Source organism: Schistocerca piceifrons, chromosome 1, assembly GCF_021461385.2.
Source record: "Schistocerca piceifrons isolate TAMUIC-IGC-003096 chromosome 1, iqSchPice1.1, whole genome shotgun sequence".
Lineage (NCBI taxonomy): Eukaryota > Metazoa > Arthropoda > Insecta > Orthoptera > Acrididae > Schistocerca > Schistocerca piceifrons.
In genome coordinates, this window is record NC_060138.1 from 1,045,209,554 (window position 1) to 1,045,231,547 (window position 21,994).

The 21,994-nt window shown below is 39.4% G+C and overlaps 1 protein-coding gene across 1 annotated transcript in view; it reads left to right on the forward strand.

Moving 5' to 3' along the window:
• Nucleotides 1-21,994, forward strand: part of LOC124731101 — a 301,651-nt gene that overhangs the window by 135,826 nt on the left and 143,831 nt on the right. Inside the window, exons 7-8 of the mRNA XM_047248509.1 lie at nt 15,733-16,185; nt 17,702-21,979. Of these exons, the coding sequence (XP_047104465.1) occupies nt 15,733-16,185; nt 17,702-21,979 (4,731 nt within the window). The remainder of the gene's footprint in view (nt 1-15,732; nt 16,186-17,701; nt 21,980-21,994) is intronic.

A 21,994-nucleotide genomic window follows, 5' to 3' on the forward strand; every position in this document is an offset into this window, starting at 1 on the left:
AATATTGTCCTCAAGTTCATCGCCCTTGTATAAACCCTCTATATACTCCTTCCACCTTTCTGCCTTCCCTTCCTTGCTTATAACTGGGTTGCCATCTGAGCTCTTGATATTCATACAAGTGGTTCTCTTCTCTCCAAAGGTCTCTTTAATTTTCCTGTAGGCAGTATCTATCTTACCCCTAGTGAGACAAGCCTCTACATCCTTACATTTGTCCTCTAGCCATCCCTGCTTAGCCATTTTGCACTTCCTGTCGATATCATTTTGAGACGTTTGTATTCCTTTTTGCCTGCTTCATTTACTGCATTTTTGTATTTTCTCCTTTCATCAATTAAATTCAATATTTCTTCTGTTATCCAAGGATTTCTATTAGCCCTCGTCTTTTTACCTACTTGATCCTCTGCTGCCTTCACTACTTCATCCCTCAGAGCTACCCATTCTTCTTCTACTGTATTTCTTTCCACCATTCCTGTCAATTGTTCCCTTATGCTCTCCCTGAAACTCTCTGCAACCTCTGGTTCTTTCAGTTTATCCAGGTCCCATCTCCTGTAATTCCCACCTTTTTGCAGTTTCTTCAGTTTCAATCTGCAGTTCATAACCAATAAATTGTGGTCAGAATCCACATCTGCCCCTGGAAATGTCTTACAATTTAAAACCTGGTTCCTAAATCTCTGTCTTACCATTATATAATCTATCTGATACCTTTTAGTATCTCCAGGATTCTTCCAGGTATACAACCTTCTTTTATGATTCTTGAACCAAGTGTTAGCTATGATTAAGTTATGCTCTGTGCAAAATTCTACAAGGCGGCTTCCTCTTTCATTTCTTCCCCCCAATCCATATTCACCTACTATGTTTCCTTCTCTCCCTTTTCCTACTGACGAATTCCAGTCACCCATGACTATTTGATTTTCATCTCCCTTCACTACCTGAATAATTTCTTTTATTTCGTCATATATTTCATCTATTTCTTCATCATCTGCAGAGCTAGTTGGCATATAAACTTGTACTACTGTAGTAGGCATGGGCTTTGTGTCTATCTTGGCCACAATAATGCGATCACTGTGGTGTTTGTAGTAGCTAACCCGCACTCCTATTTTTTTATTCATTATTAAACCTTCTCCTGCATTACCCCTATTTGATTTTGTATTTATAACCCTGTAATCACCTGACCAAAAGTCTTGTTCCTCCTGCCACCGAACTTCACTAATTCCCACTATATCTAACTTTAACCTATCCGGAGATATTGTAACCTAAAGTTGACGCTTGAGTACCACTCCTCCGCTGTTCGATCGTGTGTATCGGAGAGCACCGAATTACATAGGGATCCAAAGGTAACGGTGATGGACCTTAGGTACAGACGAGACTGGAACAGCACATTACGTCCACATGCTAACACCTTTTTATTTGTCTGTATCACTGACGCACATGTACATGAGGGGTGAGGTACACGTACACACGTGGTTTCCGTTTTCAATTACGGAGTGGAATAGAGTGTGTCCCGACATGTCAGGCCAATAGATGTTCAATGTGGTGGCCATCATTTGCTGCCCACAATTGCAATCTCTGGCGTAATGAATGTCGTACACGCTGCAGTACATCTGGTGTAATGTCGCCGCAGGCTGCCACAATACGTTGTTTCATATCCTCTGGGGTTGTGGGCACATCACGGTACACATTCTCCTTTAACGTACCCCACAGAAAGAAGTCCAGGGGTCTAAGATCAGGAGAACAGGCTGGCCAATTTATGCGTCCTCCACGTCCTATGAAACGCCCGTCGAACATCCTGACAAGGATCAGCCTAGTGTTAATTGCGGAATGTGCAGGTGCACCATCATGCTGATACCACATACGGCGACGCATTTCCAGTGGGACATTTTCGAGCAACGTTGGAAGATCATTCTGTAGAAATGCGATGTATGTTGCAGCTGTTTGGGCCCCTGCAATGAAGTGAGGACCAATGAGGTGGTCGCCAATGATTCCGCACCATACATTTGCAGTCCACGGTCGCTGTCGCTCTACTTTGCCTGAGCCAGCGAGGATTGTCCGCGGACCAGTAATGCATGTTCCGTAGATTCACTGCCCCGTGGTTTGTGAAACCTGCTTCATCGATAAACAGGTAGAACTGCAACGCATTCTCTGTTAATGCCCATTGACAGAATTGCACTCGATGATTAAAGTCATCACCATGTAATTGCTGATGTAGCGACACATGAAACAGGTGAAAGTGGTGACGATGCAGTATGTGCATGACACTACTTGGACTCAGTCCACCGGCTCTCGCAATGTCCTGTGTACTCATGTGTGGGTTCATGGCAACAGCAGCTTACACACCAACTGCACCCGCTTCTTCTGTGACGGGCCTGTTACGGACCCGTTTGCGTGCTACGACTGTACCTGTTGCATACAGTTGGCGGTAGATGTTTTGAAACGTGCGGCACGTTGGATGCTCTCTGTCCGGGTACCGTTCTGCATACACCCTGCAGGTTTCAGCTGCATTTCGTCGACACTTGCCATAGATGAGTATCATTTCCGCCTGTTCATAGTTCGAATACACTATGGTCACAGTTCCTACAACACTACACAATCACAGACGTCTGGTAACACGGTGTACTACAGTTGGTGTGCGTGCGGAGACGAATGCAGACTAACAATAGCAGCAAGCGCTACATGCGGACACTGCGACAGCTAGACCAAACCACAACAGTGCACTACAGCCATGCTCGTAAACACGGTCGTCATCGTAAACATGTCCCTGCAGATGCTGCTCGCCGACCGTAGCCCGTGTTTGTTACAACACGCAACTGAACGTCGGAGGTTTCAAGCGTCAACAATATCTCCGGATGTAATTAACATTTTACAATGCAACAAACGGCACTGATTACGTATTTGTTTATATGTTCAGATGTGCTAACAAAACTAACGTGGTTCCATTAAAAAAAACCATAGGTTTGTGATAAAAAACATACTTCCGTGCATTTTTTTATGGTTTGTATGAAACAATTACACTAGCCCCTCTCCTCACGTTCGGACTGTGGAATCGGTTCGTCAGTATTTGATTTGGTTTACGAAATATATCCAGCGGTAACGTTAGGTGACTCATCTTGTATATCACCCAGTAGGAAAAATAATACTTAAATAGTATATAAGACATAATGGAGCTGTTTGAATAAAATTATTTTGGTTATTAGGCCGTATCATTATGAAACATTAAAATAACTAAAATGCCAATGTTTTGACTGACTTTGCAGTAGTCCTCTACAGGGCAGCTAATAGCTGGATTTTGGTTAAGATCATCCCCCATGTACCGTCTATTTTGGTTATCAAGTGGCTACTGATGTCACATTCTGGGATGCCATTGGATGGTAGGCTGTTCCCTGTGATACTCTGGCAGGTGATGCTAGGCAGTAGTGAATCAGCAGCTTGTAGCTGGAGGGAGTGTTGTTCTTCAGTGAGATATTAAAGCTGCACAACAATTCTCTTGAGGCCGCTTGTTTATACTGTCAAACCTGGATCAGGAAGCTGCTGGCTGGTGAGCTGACCTCTTATTTTCCATACTACATCCACGGTTGTGGCACAAGGACAAGAGATTCTTCATAGATTGGCCACAGTCCTGGTGCTCTGAACCTTCAGATGTACATAAGTGTTCATGCTGTGATTAGCATGTGATTGCTACTTGGTCTCACAGTTTCACCCACATAGACTTTGCCGTCTTCACAATGGATTTCATAGATGCCTGCAGTGTGAAGAACATCTACCGAATCTTTCATGGGCGTTACAGATGTCTGATCCTGTGACTGCTTTGGAATGTTGGTTTATTTCCTCCGTGGTGCAGTATCTTGCATACTCAGTCACTGATGCTCTCATGTAAGGTAAGCAGGCACAAGGAAAAGATCTTTTATTCCTTTGTTTGTTTCATCTTCACTGCACCTCGTAGCTCGTTGTATGTCCTTATTGCTGTATCCATTCTCATGGATTGTTTTCCAGAGCTTGTTCTGTCCATGTTGGAAGTTGTCAGTGTTGTTAATCCAGTGCGCTTGGGTTTTCAGTATATTGCATAGAGTTATTTTGTGCTGGATGGTGATGCGACCCAACATGTAGATGTACGTTAATGTGCGTCGGTTTCCTGTACACTTTGTGGTTTAATTTGACATTATATATTCTGTATACTTCTGTATGCAGAAAAGGAATGATTCAGTTATTTTCTATTTCTAGTGTGAACCATATGTTTTTATGTAAGCTGTTGAGGTGGTGATGAAATTCGCATAGTTCTGCTTCCCTTTGCAGCCGTATGATGTACTTGTTGTCTGCAAACCTTAGCCAAAAATGTGAGCTCGGCAGCGTGGACTTCCACACTGTCTGCTTCCGTGAATAAGATCACATTTTAGTGATTAGTTTGTGTTACCTACAAAGACATTTCAACCTCTACATGTACATCTATACTCTGCAAATCACTGCAAAGTGTGTGGCAGAGCACAGTCCCTTTCTAATAGTTAGTAGTGTTTCCTCCTGTTCCATCCCTGTATGGAGTGTGGGAAGAATGATTGTTTAAATGTCTCCATGTGTGCTGTCATTAATCTAATATTGTCGTCAAAATCCCCACGGGAGTAAAATGCAGGGGGTGAGGACTGCAGTATATTGCTGGAGTCGTCATTTAAAGCCAGTTCTTGAAATTTTGTAAGTAGGCTTTCTTGGGATAGTTGACATTTATCTTCAGGAGTCTGCCAGTTAAGTTTCTCCATCATCTCTGTAACACCCTCTCATTGGCCAGACAAACCTGTGACCATTCATGCTGTCTTCTCTGCATATTTTGAATGTCCCTTGTTAGTCATATTTGATGCAGGTCCCACACACTTGAGCAATATTCTAGGAAGGAGCACACAATTGATTTGTAGTTTGCATACATTTCCCAAGTATTCTACAAATAAACATAAGTCTGCCACTTGCTTGACCCACAACTGATCCTATATGATGATTCCATTTCATATCCTTACAAAATGTTACACCCAGGAGTTTATCTCGGTTAACCAATTCAAACTGTGACTCATTAATGTTATTAGATACTATTTTTTTTTTGTCCTTTGTGGTGCAGAGTTTTACATTTTTGATTATTTTGAGGTTATAGTCATAATATAATAATTTTTTCCTGTGTGGTGCAGAGTTTTACATTTATGATAATTTAAAGCAAGTTGTCAATCTTTGCGCCACTTTGAAATCTTATCAACGTCTGACTGCATGTTTGTGCAACTTCAATTAGCTGTTACTGTACTGTAGGTAACTGCATCATCTGCAAGAGGTATGAGGTTTCTATTAATATGGTCCACAATATCATTAATATATAACATGAATAGCAAGTGTCCCAGTGCACATCCTTGGGGCACATCTGAAGTTACTTTTACTTCAATCGCTGACTCTCCACCCAGGATAACTTGCTGTGTCGTCATTCTAAAAAATCCTCAATCCAGTCACAAATTTCACTTGATTCGCCATATGTTTGTACTTGAGTCGAATGGTTTTCAGAAATCGAAGCATATTGCTTCTACATGACTATCTCGTTCTACGCTTTCAGTATGTCATGTGAGAAATGGGCGAGTTAGATTTCCTGTGGCGATATTTTCGGAATCCATGCTGGTTGGTGAAGAGGAGGGCATTCTGTTTAAAATACTTTGTTATGTTTGATCTTGGAATGTGTTCTGAGATTCAACAACAAATGGATCTCAAGGGTATTGGACCCTAGTTTTGTGGATCACTTTTGCTACCTTTCTTGTTGGGCTACAGCTGTGACATGTGCTGTCTTCCAACCATTTAAACGTGGTTTTTTGTTTGAGGAATCTATGATCGATTGTAGTTAAAAGAGGGGCTAACTCAGCCACAAATTCAGTATAGAGTACGACAGTAATTCCATCGGGCCTGGAGGTTTGTTCAATTTCAACAACTTCAGCTATTTCTACATCTACATCAATACTTCGCAAATCACATTTAAGTGCCTGGCAGATGGTTCATCAAACCACCTAACCAACTTCACAATTATCTATTTTTCCAATCTTGTATAACGCGCGGAAAGAACAAACACCTATATCTTTCTGTACGAGCTCCGATTTTCCTTATTTTATTGTGGTGATCATTTCTCCTTATGTAGGTTGGTGTCCACAAAATATTTTCGCATTCGCAGGAGAAAATCGGTGATTAGAATTTCGTGAGAAGATTCCGTCGCAATGAAAAATGCCTTTCTTTCAATGGTGTCCAGCACAAATCCTGTATCATTTTAGTGACATTCTTTACCATATTTCTTGACAATCTAAACTGTGCTGCCCTTCTTTGAACTTTATCGATGTACTCCATCAGTCCTATCTGGTAAGGATCCCACACCACGCAGCAGTATTCTAAAAGAGGACAGACAAGCGTAGTGTAGGCAGTCTCCTCAGTAGATCTGTTACATTTTCAAAGTGTCCTGCCAGTAAAATGCAGTCTTTGGTTAGCCTTCCACACAACATTTTCTATGTGTTTCTTCCAATTGAACTAGTTTGTAATTATAATTTCTAGGTATTTAGTTGAATTTGCGGCCTTCAGATTAGACTGATTTATCATGTAACAGAAGCTAAACAAATTCCTTTTAGCACTCATGGTGATGACCTCACTCTTTTCGTTATTCATGGTCAACTGCCAATTTTCGCACCATTCAGATATCTTTTCTAAATAGTTTTGCAATTTGTTTTGATCTTCAGATGACTTTATTAGTCGATAAAGGACAGCGTCATCTGCAAGCAACCTAAGATGGCTGCTCAGATTGTCTCCCAAATTGTTTATATAGATAAAGAACAGCAAAGGGCCTATAACATTACCTTGAGGAACGCCAGAAATCAGTTCTGTTTTACTCCATGACTTTCGTCAATTACTACGAACTGTGACCTCTATGAAAACCCACTGATGCTAATACTGATGTCATTCATCTGTTCAGTGCTATGAGGATTAAATTGGGGCATTACTTCTGAGATTTCCTTTATGAAGGAACATTTGAGAAAAGAGTAAAACATTTCTGCATATGCTTTGCTACCCTCAGTTTGGTTTCCTGTCTCATAACTGAGGTACTGGATGCTACCTTTGGTGGCACTAAAAGCCTTTACAGGCAAGCAGAATTTCTTTGGGTTTTGTGAAAGATTGTTGGACCATATTCTGCTAGGGTTGTCTTTGAAGGCTTCACACATTTGTTTCTTGACAGCATCTCTGTCTATAGTCTTGTTTTATACCTGTTACGTGGTAGTCTCTATTTCTTTAGAAGTTCCTTTGCAGTAACTGCATACAAAGGAGAATTCTTCCCACTGTGGACTGTTTTACTGGGTACATATCTTTCCAGTACATGGTCAACTATTCTTTTAAATTTGAGCCATAGTTCCTCTACATGTTCCTTTCTCTGTTCTGAAAGTATCAAGTTCCTCTTTCAGATATGACACTATTGTTTTCTTTATCTGCTTTACTGAACATAATGAGTTGCAGACAGGCACTTACACATAAGCTCTTAGCCACAGTCTTCATCAGAAGAAGAGAAACACCCACCATTCATTCACACAAGCAAACACACGTCACACACACATGACCGCCAACTCAGGCAGCTCGGGCCTGAAGTGATGTTCACTGCCACTTCAGGCCCAAACTGCCAGAGTTGGCAGTCATGAGGTGTGTTTGCTTGTGTTAAAGAATGGTGTGTGTTTCTCTTTTTCCAACGAAGGCTGTGGCTGACAGTTTATGCGTAAGTGTCTTTTAAAAGTGCCTGTCTGCAACTTGGGCGTTATCTTTATGGTAAGTTGTAATCTATCTTTTTCTATATTGATGGTATTCTACCTGGAGTTTCCATTGTCTGATTTTACAGAATATGTATATCTTTCTACTTGTTGGAAGAATTCAATTATAATTTTATGCCCATCCCTGATACTGAGTTTTTCTGAACAATCCCATGAGCAGCTTTAATTTCTGTCTCAGTAGATTTGAATTTCCTGTCCAATACTATGAATTCACCACCTCCATTTCCCATTAGCTTATGCTTTCAATATACGCTTAAATTTTGCTGCAAAAAAATCTCACTGCAGGTTTTAAACTGCTTTCTGTACCTATTATTATGTGAGCTTCACTGCTTTTAAGGAGTATTTCAAACTCTGGCTCTTTGTTGTGAATACTTTGGCACTTAACTATTAAAATTGAGTACTATCACTTGGGGGGGGGGGGGGGGGGGGGTCATTCCTTCGAATCTTCCACTAGTACTTCTGGGGCTTCTACATCTGTCATTATCTGGGTTGGATGTAGAGTCACCCAATGTAAAATAATTCCTGTGTGCACACCTGACATTTAGGGGGACTCTATGGTGCTAATCCAAGGAGCGGAAGCTTGTCATAGAACTTTTGAGGTGTCTGGGTTCAATCCTTCCACTCAACTCGGAACCAGGGGGCCAAGATCAGTTCTAGGGACAATTCTGCAGATTGTGAGCTTCATTGAAACCCCATGAGCAGGACTGTTATCTCGGTCTTCTCTGCCAGTCGCTGGAATGATCTGAACATGACCTCGCTGACCAGATGACAGACAAAGTTTATTCCAGTGTGTGCCACAATCTGCAGTTAGTTACACCCTGTTCTCTCAGTGGTCTCTTCAACATGTTGAATGAGGCCATCACACATACACACTGAGTGCAGCTGGTGTATCTTCCTGGCCCTTGCTGCATTTACCTAAGAAGTACCATTATTGGCCATATGTTTGAACTGCTGATGATTAATAGACCCCTACTCTTTTTTGTTTGCCTCCCTTTGACACTAAACACAACTACTTTCCCAACAGGTTAAGCAAGACCCAGGGCCTCAGTCTTAGTTTCAGTGTAACACAGCACACTGAAATTGCTTGCTTATGGGGATTTTGGTACTCAACTGCATTAGTTGTGACAGGTCCTGTACTTCTCGCAGAGGAGACAGGATCCGCAGGAGAGGATAGTACTTGAGGCACCTTTGTTATTTCTGGTAAACTACTGTGGAGAGCTCTCTCAACACACTGAATCTTACTAGTTGCCAATCATTTGACAGTACTCAGGGCATTTTCCAGCTGCTTATGAACACCTACCAACTTATGCCATGTTTGAGAACAGAATTCACTGCGGTGCTGCATTGTGGCTGGTGCAATGTTTTATAGGACAATGAGCAAATAACTTTAAACTAAGCCTACTCATTTTCTTTTTATATGTAGAGCTAAAAAAATTACTAATTCATAGTCGCTGATAAACTCAAAAGACAGCATAAATTTATGAGAAACATAGATAACACAGGCCAAAGATATATATTTTTTTTTTTTTTTTTTTTTTTTTTTTTTTTTTTTTTTTTTTTTTTTTTTTTTTTTTTTTTTGGAAAACGTTGTTTATGAACTGAATCCAAATCTAGCCTTAGTTTTTTTGTATCACCGATAGTTTTTGAGCAATATGCTTTTTTTATATAGTATAAAAATCCTACACTACACGGTAAACAGGGAAATTAATGAAACACTTTCTTACAACATAAGCATGCTTTGTATTTGCAGTAAGCTACTTAAAACAATGATATGTGTTAATAGAGGTTTCACTTGTCAGCTGGAATTGGTTTGTATTTTCTTTCTCTTTTTTCGTTGAAGCTTCTTGTGTAGTGTTTTCTGCAATGAGTTGCTTGCTGAACTTCTTGGTGAAGTGACCAACAATAGTCCCCCATCATGTTGGTGTTCCAGCGACCTTGGTAGAGTTTTTCCATCACTTTAATGTCCTGGTGAAAATGCTCTCTTTGCTCCTCACTAACATCTCCCATATTGTCCGGGAAGTAATCGAGGTGACTGTTCAAAAAGTGAACTTTCAGGCTCATTAAACAGCCTAAAGTTTTAAACCTATTTAATATTGCGGCTATAATAGAAACATATTCTGCCAGGAAGTTTCATATTCTGGGTCTTTTTCATGTCCTAAGAACTTTGTAACGACTTGCTTGAATGATACCCATGCTGCTTTCTCATTTAAGGTCATTGTGGATTCAAAGTTAACATCAAACATAACTTTTCTAATGTCAGGTCTGACAAAGACACCTTCTTTTAGTTTAGCTTCAGAAAGGTGTGGAAACTTTTGGCAGAGATACTTGAAACATGGTCCATCTTTAGGCAAAGCCTTTACAAACTGTTTCATTAGGCCTAATTTTATATGTAGAGGTGGTAGGAGTACATTTTTTGGATCTGCAAGGTTTTTGCGTAGAATGTTCTTCTCACCAGGTTTTAAAGACTCCGGCACAGACCAGCGCTTTCTGCACCAGTGTTGATCCCTAGCCCTCCTGTCCCACTCACACAAGACACATGGAAATTTGGTAAACCCACCTTGCTGACCAAGGAGCATGCATGTTACTTTTAGATCGCCATATCATCCAACCATGAGCGGAATAGCCTATTTTATTTAGCACTATTTCTAGGTTTTCATAGCTTTTTTCATATGTACAGAATGTCCAACAGGTATAGATGCATACATTTTACCATTGTGTGATAAAACAGCCTTTAAACTAGTTTTGGATGAATCAATAAACAGCCTCCAGTCTTCCTTTTTATATTCAATACCAAACTCATTCATCAGACGGGGAATGTCTGAACAGTACACTAAATCACCTTCTTGTTGAAAAAACTTGGAAAATTGAAACTTCCTGGCAGATTAAAACTGTGTGCCCGACCGAGACTCGAACTCGGGACCTTTGCCTTTCGCGGGCCAGCGCTCTACCAACTGAGCAGGAGAGCTTCTGTAAAGTTTGTAAGGTAGGAGACGAGATACTGGCAGAAGTAAAGCTGTGAGTACCGGGTGTGAGTCGTGCTTCGGTAGCTCAGATGGCGAAAGGCAAAGGTCCCGAGTTCGAGTCTCGGTCGGGCACACAGTTTTAATCTGCCAGGAAGTTTCATATCAGCGCACACCCCGCTGCAGAGTGAAAATCTCATTCTGGAAACATCCCCCAGGCTGTGGCTAAGCCATGTCTCCGCTATATCCTTTCTTTCAGGAGTGCTAGTTCTGCAAGATTCGCAGGAGAGCTTCTGTAAAGTTTGGAAGGTAGGAGATGAGATACTGGCAGAAGTAAAGCTGTGAGGACCGGACGTGAGTCGTGCTTCGGTAGCTCAGATGGTAGAGCACTTGCCCGCGAAAGGCAAAGGTCCCGAGTTCGAGTCTTGGTCGGGCACACAGTTTTAAACTGCCAGGAAGTTTCATATCAGTGCACACTCCGCTGCAGAGTGAAAATCTCATTCTGGAAACTTGGAAAATTGCTGCTCTCCGTTTCTGTACGCGTATATGCAGGTTCCTACTGCCAATAAGTTCTTTTCTTTTAATCTAGAGCCAAGCAATTCAGCTTTTTCTTTTGTTAAGTCCAGATCCCGAACCAAATTGTTAAGCTTGGTCTGAGTAAACAATTCGGGCTCTAGATTTTCTGTATTACGAAGGAATTCATCATCATATGGTTCATCTAAATCAGATTGCACATCAGAAAATGCTTTTGTTGGAATAGAATTTAAATCATCTTGTGGTTCAGGAACCGGCAAATGTACACCACGCCATACTGGTCAGACGGCGGACGGAAGGTTAGGGTAGCTTATTACCTTCTTGTTTTTTGAATTATGACCAGTAATATCAACACTGTAAAAGTAGCAATTGTGTGAATGATTTCTTGGCTCCCTCCATATCATAGGAACAGCAAATCTAAAGGCTTTTTTCTGCTTTTTGGACCATTTTCTCAGATCTTTAACACACACACAACATACCTTATGTGGTGCCCAAGTTTAGATCCAAAGTATGATAGGTAAAGCCTTTTTCACAAAATCGGTAATTTTTTAAAATCACAAATTCACCACAAATATAATAAAAACTGTCAGCAGAGTTTTTACAACCATGATTAGACATTGTACGGAGCACATGTACAGGAAATGGGAAAGTGAGGTTAGGTTGACAGTAAACAAAACATCGTCTGTTAACACAAAAATAGAAGCGACCTTTTTTTTTGCCAGCAAATGTTTTTCAGAAGTGCTACCTACGTCACCTACATTCATTTCATCTCCTTTTTTTAAAATTATTTTAACTATATAAAGGATGTTAAATTCTTTAAAAAATTTCTTAATTTACTAAATTTAACCATAAAATGTGAAGAAATGGTGGGTGATACAGTTTTTTAAGTATCATATTTAGAATTCCCATTCTAAAAACATAAGAAAAAGGCATTTTCAGCAAAAACATTTTTCCATCGTTGTCCTGTGTAATATTCACATCCGCCTGCAGTTCAGAATGATGTAGGTCATAGAAACCTTATTAACATTCATTGATAACAACTGCTTGCAAACAAAATTTTAACATTTATTGACAACAGCTGCTTGTAACAAAATTTATATGAAGAAATTGTTACTTCGTAAAATTTAATTTACTAAAGTAAGACAGTACAAATAACTTAACTTTGTATATAGTACATCATAGTACTTATACATAGTGTGGTCAGAAACAATCTGAAGAGCTTGTAAGTATGTTGCAGGGTGTATTGATCCGCATAGATTCCACATCTGAGATCTGGGCATGCAGTTGTGAGGAATGTCACAGAACTCGGCAGACAGTAGAACCGTCTTGCAGGCTGCCACTCATGAATGCGTACACAGCCTAACCTCCATGTGGATGACAGCTTTATAGAGTCGGGCCGGGCAGTTGTTACATGTTGACATTCTGACTAGGATTATCGGACTGGTAGTGTAGCCACTCCATGGCAAGTGTCTCCTTATATCAAGTTATTTCTAGATGTAATAAGGTATTGTGTCCATCATTGTCTGTGTGTTCTTATGGTTAGATCATAGGGGAGGTTGTTCTGAGAAAAAATAGTTAAGAAAAAATTTCAATATGTTAGAGCACTAAAGAGTTATTTAGCATTGATGTTACCCAATCACATTGTTGCTTGTGCAAATTCATGCTGCCTGTTGGTGTCGCCAAACATGTTCCTTGTTTGGCTTCCTCCTACTGATCAAACATAGCTTTTGCTCACCTACATTAAATTTACCACTTAAAAAAAAGGGCACTTTTTAACTGGTAATGAGCGTTTCAACAAGCTTTTAGACTGTTTCTGGCCACCTAGTATATGGGAAATGTAGGTATTGTACATTGCAATGATCATCTCTTAGTAATCGATTTGTGTTATCCACAATGACGATGTATTGTCACATCAATAAAACGTAAACTATTAAGTTATGTCAGGAGGAAATTATGGTAGGCATCTTGCTGAATAAAGAAATTTTATCTATGTATGTATAAAACGAGATGATTGTGCTCTTGACAGAACTTATATAAACTGCTTTTATTGGTGTGACAGTGTGGTATCATTGTGTACGAGAATGGTTTGAAAAGTTCTTGGAATGGATTTTTTTTTTTTTTTTAAAGTGCTTACATTACTGAAACTTTTTTATTTTGTAATGTAGTCTCCATGTAGATTAATGCACTCAGTCCAACGATGTTCCAGTGCCTTGATTGCATCTCGAAAATGAGTTTTCTCCAGGCCTGCAAAATAATTGACAACTCCGGCTATCAATTCTTTGTTTGAAGTGAATCTTCGTCCACTAAGAAAAAGTTCAGTTTTGGGGAGAGGTGGAAGTCTGATGGACCCATATCAGGTGAATAATGCCTGTGTAGCAACAATTCATACTGTAGTTCGTGTAATTTTGCTATGGCGCTGGCACATGTGTGCGGGCGCACGTCAAGAGTCGCGACACCCGTCTTGCAGATAAATGACTGAGATGTTTGTATGACCTACATAATTCAAGAGTGTAGGAAGATGTATTCTTTCTTTTGTATCTACAGAAGATAATTACGTGTAAGAGATGCTCTTTAAGAGATATTTTTCATTATACTGTTTCTTATGGCTGCTATATGTCTTCATACTGTTAACGGTATACACAATGTAAACATTATGTTCTTTTACAGATACACCTTCAGAGTCTACGTCTTATTAGTGGTTGACTATTTTTGTATATAACAAAAACTGATTACTAAAATATGGTCTCTGAGTAGAGGTGTCTTAATTTCTCATATATGCATAGGTTCTGTCACGTACTCATATCAGCAGAGGTCAGTCTTCGTGTTACTACCTTAATGATCATTCTGGTGTGTATTGTTGTTGGTGTTTTTATGAAATGATCATTCTGTTTAATCATAATGAAGTCAATTTTCTGCTGGTATCAGATCATGGTCTGTTATATGTGGTTTTGTAAATATTTTATCTCTGTGGTTTTCAGTTTATCTAAGAGGAAGTTGAATTGCATATTGCATCTCTTTTACAGCTTTTTTAAGTAGTTCCACATGTTTACCTTGATCAACGTGACAACTTACTTGTTTCACCTTATGTGTTCATTGTTTGTTTATTTTTGCTGATGTAGTCTTCCTGTGAAGCTTGTCACTACAACTGAAATTGGTAGAGAAAAAATTGTGATGGAAAATGTGCACTTCTTCAATGTCTTTCTTGTTCCTGGGTTCACTTAGGGTGACTCTTTCTTCAAGTGAAATAAATTTCTTTGGACACTTTGCATACTGCAGGATTCTATCTATTTTTTGTCAGATTTTCTGTGCCTTTACTTGCAGGAATTTTCAAAGTAACTCTTAATTTTTGAGAACCTTGTGTGCTGCTGTGTCATTTGTGCATGCAGCAGCAGAAAATAAGAGAATTGAAAATTTTAAATGCCGTAACAGCATGGACAGGTAGGAAAGTTATAGGTTACTGTTGACTTGGCTGCCAGTGATCCCAGTCTATTGGACTACATATGTTCGCTGGCCAGCAACCCCACACAACCCAGCTTTGACAGTATAGACAAGCAGCTGCAAGAGAACTGTCATGCAGCTACATGTGTTGCTCCAGAAAAACACTTCCCCTGGCTACAAGCTGCTACAGCCATCCTCCCCTCCATGGCAGTCTTCACATCAAATTATCCAATGGCATCCCAGAGTGTGACATCAGTAGCCATCTAACACCCAAAATAGACGGTATATAGGGGAAGACCATCACCAGAATTGGGAAGTTAGTTGCCCAGAAGAAGTCTCGTACAAAGTCGATATAAGTTGTTATAATTGTGGCCAAATATGATTTTATTGAAATTGACACAAAACTCTGCCCTGCTTCACTTTATATGAGCTCAATGTTTTATTATAAATATTTATTATTTCCATTCCTGGAATGTAGATTTCAAGATGATATTGATAACGCCTCAGTGATTTTTCTTAAAACACATGCACAAAACTAAATCATAGTAAACGAGGACTAATAAAGGCGCACGTTTTTACTTTGACTTATATGTACAGGCAGATGAAAAAGCGAGGATGTTTCAGCCTGATATTAAAATTTTACTGTCCTTTGAAAATTGTTTTTGTTAACCAAAGGCTTTTTATGTCGTGCATAAATTATCCATTGTGATTACAGAGTTTTTGAATGTAAAGTTCTCAGTACATAAGCAGTAAGAAGCTCACCACCAGGTTGTACCATCTGGTGGGCAAAAACTTGCAGTTACATTCTTATTTCATATTAATGCCAATAATACTAATTCTCAATATTAAATCATCCACTATATCTTAAAAATATTTCACTGCACCAAATTAATTTTTCCTTTAAACTGTTATTAGCCTGTGAATAAATCTGTGAAGTTTGTACCCAGAAAAGCTACTAACATGACTGCTTTATAATGTTAACATGTATTGTATTGTATTTTCAGGTGCAGCTGGTGACAAAAGGTGCAATAACACTTCAAAATCTGCTACCCCATCAATTCCACTGGAAACTTCTGTTTGTGACAAATCGGTGAATACAAGTGACATTCTAAGAGACTTCCATACTCCATGTGCAACAGACAGTTTTCAGAATCTTAGAGATATTGGTGTCAATACTTCTTTATCAATGCTTACCTCAGATTTGAATAAGTTTTTGGATGAAGTGGCAATAAATGACTCTAAGAATTTAGAACAGTCACCGTGTGATCAGGGCATGGAGAATCATGACATAGAGCCTTTGCCCTTTGGTGCAGACTCGCAAATGATTGAGCCTCACACTAGTCAACGATGGTCAATTTTTTCACCAGTTAAAGGTGCAGTCCATTCAGCAAGTGCTGAAATGCCTCCTACAAGTGCTGAAATGCCTCCTTCAAATTATTGTGTGGAAGAAGACCAAAGTAAGTTTATTCAGCCAGAAAAACTTGTTTTTGCTAACACTGATTCTTCCAAAACCATTCCACCTCACCTGAAGGATACTTGCATTGCAGGAAAAAGTATGTCAATTTTGTTAGCAAGTGAAGTGCCAGCTTGTGGAGAAGTTCAATCAGCTAATGAGCGAGATAAAGGAGAAAAAGAAGACAGAGGAAGGGTAAGGGGAGGAAGAGGAGATGAAGAAGAATTAGAAGAAGAAGAAGGAGAATTAGGATTAGGAGTAGGAGGAAGAGAAGAAGGAGAAGGAGAAAGAGAAGAAGGAGAAGGAGAAGAGAGCTATGATGACAGTTGTAGTGATGGTGCTAGTAATATTTCTAAACCTGATCATGATGAGGGTAGAAATTTACATGCGGAGAGGGAAAATGTTCATAATGCTTGGAATCTTAGGATGCAAACTACGCTTTGTTTTAAGGTCCCTTCCAGGGGAGCCCGTACTGCTGAATCGAGGGTTGCATCTATGTTGCAAGAAATGAAATCATTTGCGCCAAGATTAGTTTCTCCTATGTCACCCTGTAAGTATACCTCATTAATAATAATGTTGTTGTTTGTGTTCGGTGGGAAAGTACTGAAGCTGGCAATGGATGAATTTTATGTTTTGCAATGAAAAATAAAACCCAATTTATATAAAAATAATTTTGAACCTACTTTTTCTGCCAGTTTAGATTTAAAAATTTGTTATAGAGAAAGTTCTCTCTCTTCCCACACCCTCTGTGTCTCTTCTCCCCCCTCCCCCCCCCCTCTCTCTCTCCCTCTCCCCACCCTCTCTCTCTTCCTCCCACCCTCTCTCTCTTCCTCCCTCTCCCTCTCTCTTCCTCCCACCCTCTCCCTCTCTCTTCCTCCCACCCTCTCCCTCTCTCTTCCTCCCACCCTCTCCCTCTCTCTTCCTCCCACCCTCTCCCTCTCTCTTCCTCCCACCCTCTCCCTCTCTCTTCCTCCCACCCTCTCCCTCGCTCTTCCTCCCACCCTCTCCCTCTCTCTTCCTCCCACCCTCTCCCTCTCTTTCCCTTCCTTCCTTCCTTCCTCCCTCCCTCTCCCTCTCTTTCCCTTCCTTCCTTCCTCCCTCCCTCTCCCTCCCTCTCTCTCCCTCCCTTCCTCCCTCTCTCTTCCTCCCTCACTCTCCCTCTCTTCCTCCCCCTTAAATCTTTTCATTTGCCTTATTGTCTGGTAATTCATTGCTTGCATAGTTTTTGCTTTAGTAAATGTACAAGTAGATTACAGTTTTGCTGGTCCATTTTTTCTTTTGTTTGTTTTTCGTTGTAAAATAGAAGTGATAATTGACCTAAACTATATTGATAATGTGTGTGTTGATTAGATGAAGTGTGAGAGGTGTCTGAAAGTGTATCACTGTTTCAAGTTTGCTGACGTGTGGCTGTCATAGTCGACTACTGTTAGTTTTCTGGATAATTAATTCAAATTCATGTAAAATCACAATGATTTAGCAACTTGTACATATGTTCTGAAATAAATTGTTTATGATTGCAGGTGGTAATGACATACCAAGCAAAAATGCAGCTGTTTCAGCTTCTCCACTCATGCGTTCGACAGATTTGCGTACCAATGATTTGTCCTCTGTGAAATGTGATAGCCCTCAAGCAGATTTTGGAATTTCTCTGACTTGCTCAAATAATAATTCAGTATTTCAGCAGCAGCAGCAGACAGCTCAGGCAAGTGATATGAAGAAGGGGAGTCTTACGTTGCGGGAGAAAAGAAACGGTTTACTAAAGAAAAGCATCTCAAACAAGTCTTACGGTCAAGATACGGAAGGAACAAATCCAAACTGTGAAACAGAAATTGAACCACTAAAAAGAGTTTGTACAACAGAAACTGAATCATTAGCAGGAGTTCATAAAACGGAAATTGAACCACTAAGGAGAGTTTGTACAACAGAAACTGAACCATTAGCAGGAGTTCATAAAACAGAAATTGAACCACTAAGGAGAGTTTGTAAAACAGAAATTGAACCACTAAGGAGAGTTTGTGAAATGGAGATTGAACCACTAAAAAGAGTTTGTCACGAAGAGTGTTCATCCAAGTACAGTCATGTGTTGGCAAGATTTTCTATTGGAAAAGATGTTTCGAGCAAGCACCATAGTGCCATTGAAGAAAAAATGAATAATTCAAAAAACATTTTACCTGACCCAAAATATAGTGATGTTTTTACACATGATTTTGTGAAGTCTTTGAGTAATTTAACATCAATAATTGAGAGCAAAAAGTTCTTGAAATTCGCCAAGAAGAAAAATTGCCAAAGAAGTCGCAGGTTGAGGAAGAACATTTTGAAGACAATTCATTCACACAGGAAGCATGTTTCAGCAAGTAACCAATCTTCTTCTAACAGTAACATTGTTGAGACAGCATCAGGCTGTTTTCTTGAAACTGTGAACACTGTTCCAGTCTCTGCTTGCAGTGTAGAGAGCACACCAGAATCTGGTAAAGTCGAAGAAAGATTAACAATGACTGAAACAGTGAACTATCACTACAAGGAACCTAGTGGTGCCACAGAGGTTTCTGGCAGTAAAAATAAAATTTCACAATTACAATGTAACCCTGACATGTTGGCTTGTAAAAATCAACAGATTGTCCCCCAGGAAGATGAGAAAGCGAAGATACACACAGAGAAGAATATTTTACGATGTGAAACACGTGCTTTAACTTGTGTGACACAAAACCAAGTGGAACTTAAAGAATCTCATGTGATTGATACTCTGACACACAGTTTTCAGCCAGAAGTGGATAATCAGATTAGAAAGTCACTAGAGGAGGATGAGAAGGATGGTGAAAATGACACTCTAGTACACAGTTTTCAGCCAGAAGTGGATAATCAGACTAAAAAGTCATTAGAAGAGGATGGGAATGATGCTGGAAATGAACTGATGACAGTAGATTCAACATGTAATTGGGAAAACACTGTCAACAATTCAGAATGTTCTTTAGCCACACCAGATGTATTTCATTTGTCAACAAGTAACAATGCAGCTGACTTTGAGAGGAAAGATACTGAGACTGAATCACGCTTGGCTTACACAGAATTACTGGGCGATTTAAGTGTTTCAGATGATGATTCTAGCCCAGAATCCATAAATGCCCGTAGTGAATCATCACAATGTTTTGAGGCTGAAGGGTCAAATTATGAATGTCGTAATGAGCCAACATTTGGGTCTAATAACTGTTCTAAGATAGATGTACCTCAAAACACTGTTAACAGTGGACCCATATGCGAATTACCAAAAGTGAATCATGACGTTGTTGATGGAGAGAAAAGTTGTAACAAGCAATACAACAATGGGAACATCAAGAAAGTGTCTGAGCACAGTAATGCTAGGTATTTTATTCCTCAAATAGCAACCAGTAATAAATTGGTGGTTAATTATGAAGAGGTAGAAATAAATATACCTGTTGAGTGTAGGCAAGAAATTTGCATTTCTGAGCAAAGTGTTGATTTATTGGATCAGAAACATGAAGCTGAATATGTAGATAAAAAGAGAAATTTAATTTTTGAAGCTGGTGAGGCCATTTCAGACATATCTACCTGTTTGTCTGCTTCATGTAATTCAGATGGCGAAACAACAAATCATGCTACATTTTCTGGTAGTCGCTTAAGCTGTCGTTCACGTGGCAGCATTTCAGAGGTCATAACAATGAATGAAACGGATATAGAGAGAAATTCAGTTCCTTCTTCTAAAGACTCTACAGATTCTCTTGCTCACCCAAAGATTACTACTGTTAGCACAAAAGATTGCACAGTGGACAGTTGTGATGTGCTTCATGATTGCAATACAAAGTTATTCATCCAAGGTTCAGATGTAAAGATTGATGATGATGTGCCCAAAAAGGATAGTTTAGCTCTGAGTGAGAGTGGTGTAAGAAAAATGGGTTCTACTGATATGCCAGACATGTCAAATGTTAACAGTGAATTGTCCAAACACTGTACTGGAACAGAGAATGGTGCCAACAAACTGATTAATCAGTCTGAAAGTTATCAAGCTATGAACGGACATAAACATATTGAAGAAAAACATTGTTCAAATAATACCAAAGAAATCTGTAAAGATATAAAGGGTACAGAATTGTTGACTTTGGGGTCTGGTTTACAAAAAGGCACAATGGAACATGAAATAAGTGATCACCATAAAAATAGTGACATAAGTGTAAATGAAAAACCTGGAAGAGAACTTGAAGAAGAAAGTCCACATCCAAAAACTATGGGAAAGGAAAATCTGTCCACACAAAAGTGTGGAAGAATTTCGGTTGTCGGTACCTGTAACATACAGAAGTCATTAATCAATTGTTCTGTTTCAGAAGAACCAGTCATTAAAGAACAACAGGAATCAAACAAAGATGACATCCCTGTAGAAGAAATACCTCAATCAGAATTGGGTATTTCAAAACGAGATGTGGAGGAAGAAGTAAAAGATACTGCAGAAACTATTTGTGAAGAATATTACATACCACAGAGGACAAAAAAGAGAATTGCCCACAAACCAAAACCTCAAGCTTCAGGCTCAGGTAGTTCAAGTGAACATAAGAATTTTCAGAGCCCCACAAAAGCAACAGTGGTTACTACCATGAAACAAACACGTAAAAAAACAAAACGAACAACAGAAGATGAACAGAAGAACACAAAAACTATAAATACGGGTCTTACAGTAAATGAAGTAGCTGGGAGTTCGCCCTCTTTGCCTCTAAATGTTGGAACTGCCAGTATCAAAGAGAAACATACTTTGAAAACAAAATGTTCCAGTTCAGAAGCAACTGAAAGTGTAAACTGTGTAAGTAGAGCAAGAAAGAAATTAAAAACCGAGGTTGAATCATATGCAAATACAGTAGTGAATTCTACTAGCAAAAGGCAGTTAAAAATGACCAGGCTTGATGATAAGCAGTTAGAAGAACCTTCGGCCCATTTACAAGCAGCTAGACGGTCTGCCAGGTTAAAAAAGTCTGAAACCTTCAAATTATTACAAAAGGGATTGGATGTTCATGCTACTAAGAGAAGGAAGAAATTGAAGGATGAAAAGTGTTTAGCTGCTGACTCCTTTCAAGACGTAATAAAAGTAGATACTGTTAAAACTGAAAAATGTGATGATGGCAGATCAACATCAGATGTGAACCATGTTGAAGGAGAGAAATGTGACATTAATGAAGCCTTACTAGCAGGAGGATCAGTTGCAACTGCTCAACATTCAAAGGTGAAAAAGTTGGACAGTGAGGAAGATGATATTGATTATGGAGCTGCAGGCCCTTCAGCAGGAAGAAATAAGAGAAAAATAAAGAATGAAACTGGAGATGAAAGTAACAGCAAGAAATTGGCACCATGTTTGTTCGAGAAACAGTTGTGTTACCAAACTCAGTTTGAGAATGAAGCCAAATTTCCTGTTCAATCATCTACTAAGGAAGATGCATCTAACGTCAGCTGTAAATCAGACTTTAAGTCTTTGTGTTTGGTACCATTGCTTCCAGATAAAAATAAATGTAAAGAGGAGTGTGTAGATGATCAGATGCCTACTTCACCTTCTCAGCAACATGATAAAGATGGTTCTGTGACTAGTAGCAAATCCAAAACATCGTTAGGACAGTCTAGAAGTAGTAATCTCCCAGGAGACACTAATGATGAATACATTAATGTACATAATAAAAGTGCAGCTGATATAAACACAGATTGCACCAATGTAAATTATGCAAAAGGTGATGTTATAAGGAAGTGTCTAGCAATTCAGCAGAGGAATAAACTAGCTGTACGGAGACCTACACGAATAATGCTCAGTAAGTGGAGAGTTA